This window comes from Crocuta crocuta, unplaced genomic scaffold, assembly GCF_008692635.1.
Source record: "Crocuta crocuta isolate KB4526 unplaced genomic scaffold, BGI_CrCroc_1.0 scaffold61, whole genome shotgun sequence".
NCBI classification, from domain to species: Eukaryota; Metazoa; Chordata; class Mammalia; order Carnivora; family Hyaenidae; genus Crocuta; species Crocuta crocuta.
Genome location: NW_027528369.1, coordinates 10,981,894 through 10,986,852, shown reverse-complemented (window position 1 = coordinate 10,986,852; position 4,959 = coordinate 10,981,894). Strand labels below are relative to the sequence as shown.

Below are 4,959 nucleotides of genomic sequence, written 5' to 3'. Positions count from 1 at the left end.
GCTCCGGCCAGCAGCTGCCGCCGCAGATGAACACGTCGACGCAGCAGACGCGGGAGGTGATCCAGCAGACGCTGGCTGCCATCGTGGACGCCATCAAGCTGGACGACATCGAGCCGTACCACAGCGACCGGTCCAACCCCTACTTCGAGTACCTGCAGATCAGGAAGAAAATCGAGGAGAAGCGCAAGATCCTCTGCTACATCACCCCGCAGGCGCCCCAGTGCTACGCCGAGTACGTCACCTACACGGGCTCCTACCTCCTGGACGGCAAGCCGCTCAGCAAGCTGCACATCCCCGTGGTGAGTCCCGGGGGGGTGGGGCCGGTGGACACGGCCCCGCGGGGGCGGGCAGGAGACCTGCCCCGTGGCTCCCCGCCATTCGCGGTGTGTCCCGTGTCCGCTCCTCGTCCAGGGCCTGGCTGGTCACACCGCATGCCCAGCACTCCATCCACTGGGTCCTGGGTCTGGGTTGGTGCCCACGCCCCGTCCACTGTCACCCAGTGGTCCGTGTGCTGTAGCTGCATCCTGCAGACCTCCCGCGGGGGGCCTGCCCGGTGCCGCTCGGGGCCTGGTCCTGCCGGGGAGGGTCTCCTCTCGGCCCCTTTAATGCCCCCCGTGTAACTCCGTGCTCCTGATGGCCCCGGGTTGCCAACCTGAGGCCAGGTCTCTGTTGTCATCGCCGCGGAGCCCTGAGGGTTTCCCACCCAGCAGGCCCTCCTTAGGTCCCCCACCCCCCTGTGGGCATCATGTGCCCAGGGACCCCCCCCCTGTGTCCGCGCACCACAACTTCCAGCCGCCTGAGTCCCTGCTTCTCTTACTGCTCACCCTTCCCCCTGGGGGGGGCTCCTGCCTCCCCCCACTTCCCGCTCAGGAGCAGCCCGCCCACGGCACAGCCACCGCCCCCAGGTGCTGCCTGTTCATCCCAGGTGCAGGTGACTTGCTTCGTTTTCTTGGACCGCCCCACCCCCTTGAAGGAGAGCCAGGATTTCTGTTTTATACCGTCAGGCCCAGAACAGGCGTCAGTCACAGCCGTCAGGAGAATGAGCCAGCTCCTGACCTTCCTGGGGACGGCCCAGGCCTGCAGCACCAGAGCCAGTCTCAGGGCAAACCCCCACACCCCCCCACACCCCCCCCAGGAGGGTCACACTGGATGGTGTGTTCTGGTCGGTGGTGTCTGAGCTGGCGCTTCACCAGGCAGAAAGCTCAGCCAGGACTGACGCCCAGGTCTTGTGAACAGGGATGGGGGGCACTAGGGGCACAGCTGCCCGGGACGGCCCAGGCTTCCAGCACTTTGACGGGGCGGAGGGCGGGCAGCTTAGAGCCCCGCAGGGCGTCTGGCCTGGGAGCCTCCAGCCGCTGGGGTCACTGGTTCGGAAAACTCTGGCCTGAGATTTCTGTTCAGTGAGGTGTCTGGTTGCCCCTTTTGTGTAAGTTTTGGTTTTCAAAACAGCACCGTGACCTTCATGGAAAGTTCGGAAAGTAGAGACAACAGTAGGGGTCGCTGTGGTTTGTGTAACTTACTTCCCACTGGGGCTCTCACCTTTCTTTCTAGAAGGAAGCAGTTTCCCTTTGGCCACACTGTCAAGCGCTCAGGCCTTATGGGTGGGCTGGCAGATGCCAGGCATTCCTGGACTTCTCGAGGGCACGCCTCCGGGCTGAGTCCTTCAAGCGGGTGGGGTCGGTTTTCCTGGCGCAGGTTCGGGTTNCGCGCCCCCTCCCTCCCTGGCAGAGCCCCTGAAGGAGCTCTTCAAGCAGCAGGAGGCCGTGAGGGGGAAGCTGCGCCTGCAGCACAGCATCGAGCGGGTAAGTGGGGGCGCGGGCGCGGGGCGGTGGGCGCGGGGCGTCTGTCCTCGCGAGGCCTGCTCAGCCGCCTCCTCTCCTGCAGGAGAAGCTCATTGTCTCCTGCGAGCAGGAGATCCTGCGAGTCCACTGCCGGGCGGCGAGGACCATCGCGAACCAGGCGGTGCCGTTCAGCGCCTGCACCATGCTGCTGGACTCCGAGGTCTACAACATGCCTCTGGAAAGTCAGGTGCGTGGCCTGCCGGGCCCCGGGGAGCCAGCGAGTTCGCCAGTCCGCGCCAGGGCAGGGGAAGGCGGTGGCCACGTGGCGGGACATCAGCGCCGTGTCCAGGGTCCTCGCGGTCACTGAGAGTTATTTAAAGGAGAGGATGAGTGGTATCCAGGCGACTTCCCGTGGAGGCCCCGCCAGGAAGCTGTCGCGCAGCGGACGGGGGCAGAGCAGCTCCCGGGGTTGAGTCCATGGTCCCTCCGTGGTCCCCCCGCCTCTGCTGCCCCGCCCCCACGCACTCAGGCCTGGGACACACTCCGTCAGGGGCCGACTCCCTGATCTGTTCTCTTCCCAGCCGCCACCAGGGCTTTTTAAAGACGACCGAACCCCGAACGTATGATTTTGGGCCTGTCCAGACATGCTGCTGTCCCCTGGGGCTCCAGGCAGCATCCCCAGTGGGGCCGCGTGCAGACATGGGTGCTTCTGGATTTTTGAAAACTCTTTACTTCTGCATGAAGGATTTTGCGTTCACTTACATACATGGTCTTTAGATCTCAGAAACTTTCCTCACTAGGAGTGCGTGGGGTCATGAGTTTGAGCCTGCATTGGGCATGGAGCCTACATAAAATTTTTTTAAAAAGTTTTAATGTTTATTATTACAGAGACAGAGAAACACAGCAGGAGTGGGGGGAGGGAGAGAGGGAGACACAGAATCCAAAACAGGCTCCAGGCTCCGAGCTGTCAGCACAGAGCCCGATGCGGGGCTCGAACCCACGAACCGTGAGATCATGACCTGAGCCTCAGTCGGTTGGGCATCCAACGTCAGCTCAGGTCATGATCTCATAGTGGGTTCAAGACCCGCGTCAGGCTGTGCGCTGACAGTTCGGAGCCTGTTTCAGATTCTGTGTCTCCCTGTATCTCTCCCGCCCCCCGACACCCCACTCTCTAAATAATGAATACAGGCCAAAAAAAACTTGTTCAGCTTTCCCAATTTATCACATGAGGAGTAAGGAGTAAGGACAAGATTTGTGTAGAGCAAAACAACAGTCCACGGAGTATCAAAGGGGCTGGGGCCTGAATGATCCCTGCAGGGACTTTCTGCCTTTAAAAGAAACGCGGCATCTGGAGGAGCGTCCGGGCTGCGGCTGGGCACGAGGGCAGAGGCCTTTGAGCTGCAGCCTCTACCCTCCCGGGCGGCCTGCGTGGGGGCCTGTGCCCAGCTCCCAGGGGCCTCGCCAGAGACCCCTTGACGCACGATGGCCTCCCGGAAAACCCAGATGGCGGGCGGTCGAAACCACCAGCCACCGGCCTCTGTCCTAAGGCTTTCCCTGCTCGCGAGCCCGTCCGTGGGTGCGGGGCTGCTGTGCGTGGGGCAGGGACGCCGAGGTGGCACCCCCACCCCCTCAGGCCCTTTCCAAGAAAATTACGAGCAGATTAAGATAGACGCCCCTGCCAGCCTCCCCGGGAGCGGGGTGGGGGCCAGGGACCGAGGCCACCCGTTTGTGCTGGGGACACGCCAGCAAGGCTCGAGGAGGGGCAGCGGGGGGCGGTCACGGCCGGGGCTCCTCCCCACCCAGCGTCCACGGCTCTCTCCCTCAGGGCGACGAGAACAAGTCGGTGCGCGACCGCTTCAACGCGCGCCAGTTCATCTCCTGGCTGCAGGACGTGGACGACAAGTATGACCGCATGAAGGTGAGGCGCCCGGGCGGCTGCGGCGGNGGTCCCGGCCGGTCCCCGGGAGGCTCCCAGAGGGTGGCGCACCAAGTCCCGCCAGCCAGGCCTGCGCGGCGGCAGGGGGGGAGGGGCAGCTTCCCTAGAGCAGGACCGGGGACTCGCGACCTTACTTACCACGATGTCGTGCGGTAGAAACGCCTCGCGAGCCCCATGCCCTGAATGTGCAGAGAACTTACACAACCAGTTAAGAGAGAAGGTGGGTCGAAAGAGGAGCGAAGTAGGTCGAGTCTGCAGAGCTTAGAGCCGCCGCCGCCGGGAGGACCGCAGAGCTGGGGCTGCCGCCCTGAGCACACCCNNACCTTCGCACCCCGGCTGCGGAGCGGACACTGCACCGCCCGCAGGAGCCGGCGCCCACGCGTGCCAACCGCTCCCAGCCTTGGCGGCCGGTCACCGGCCATACACGAGTGCAGAGTGACACTGTCCGATTCCGCTGCGACGCCTGGGAGTGGGCCGGGCCGGCGCGCGGGGTGGCGGGAGGCTGGGGACCGGGGTCTCGCCTCGGCGCGCCTCACCTGTTACGTTTCCCGCACAGACGTGTCTCCTGATGCGCCAGCAGCACGAGGCGGCGGCCCTGAACGCCGTGCAGAGGATGGAGTGGCAGCTGAAGGTGCAGGAGCTGGACCCCGCCGGGCACAAGTCCCTGTGCGTCAACGAGGTGCCCTCCTTCTACGTGCCCATGGTCGACGTCAACGACGACTTCGTNCTGATAGAGGTCTCCCCGCCCCCATGTTGCCTCCTTAGAGTGTCTTCCCTCCTGTCCAGGTGTGCGGGGAGCAGCTCCTGTCACCAGCTGGCGGTCAGACCTCTGTGGGACCCCACCTTGAGCCCTCCTCAAAGGTCACAGCACACNTCCGGGTCCGACGGGCTGGGCCGCCGCGGCCGCCGCGGAAGGACGCGGAGCCGGGACTCGGGTTGTGTTTTTAATGGAGTCAAATCCACGTGGTTTGTATATTTTTTCCTTTACTCTTGGGCATTTTGTTTCTCTTTCTGAGAACATAACTTGAAACACTACAGAGCCAATAATCATATAAAAAGTGTACCCGTAAACGCTGTACAGTTTTATACACATTCACAATGTACTTTTGCTGCCTTCTAGATAATTTATTTTGCAACACATTACTGCACAGTTGTAAATAACTTATGTACTGTAACATCACTTCAGTTATGTGTAAAGAAATAAATAAATTAATTAAATGCTCTTTGTACACGACAGGCCCT

At 62.5% G+C, this 4,959-nt stretch overlaps 1 protein-coding gene across 1 annotated transcript in view; it reads left to right on the top strand.

Moving 5' to 3' along the window:
- ANKRD11 (ankyrin repeat domain containing 11) overlaps window positions 1-4,959 on the top strand; it is a 104,069-nt gene that overhangs the window by 97,808 nt on the left and 1,302 nt on the right. The window contains 5 exon segments of the mRNA XM_077754196.1: window positions 1-303; window positions 1,696-1,802; window positions 1,885-2,028; window positions 3,607-3,699; window positions 4,274-4,453. The exon segment at window positions 1-303 is cut by the window's left edge and continues 1,088 nt beyond it. Coding sequence (XP_077610322.1) covers window positions 1-303; window positions 1,696-1,802; window positions 1,885-2,028; window positions 3,607-3,699; window positions 4,274-4,453 — 827 coding nt within the window.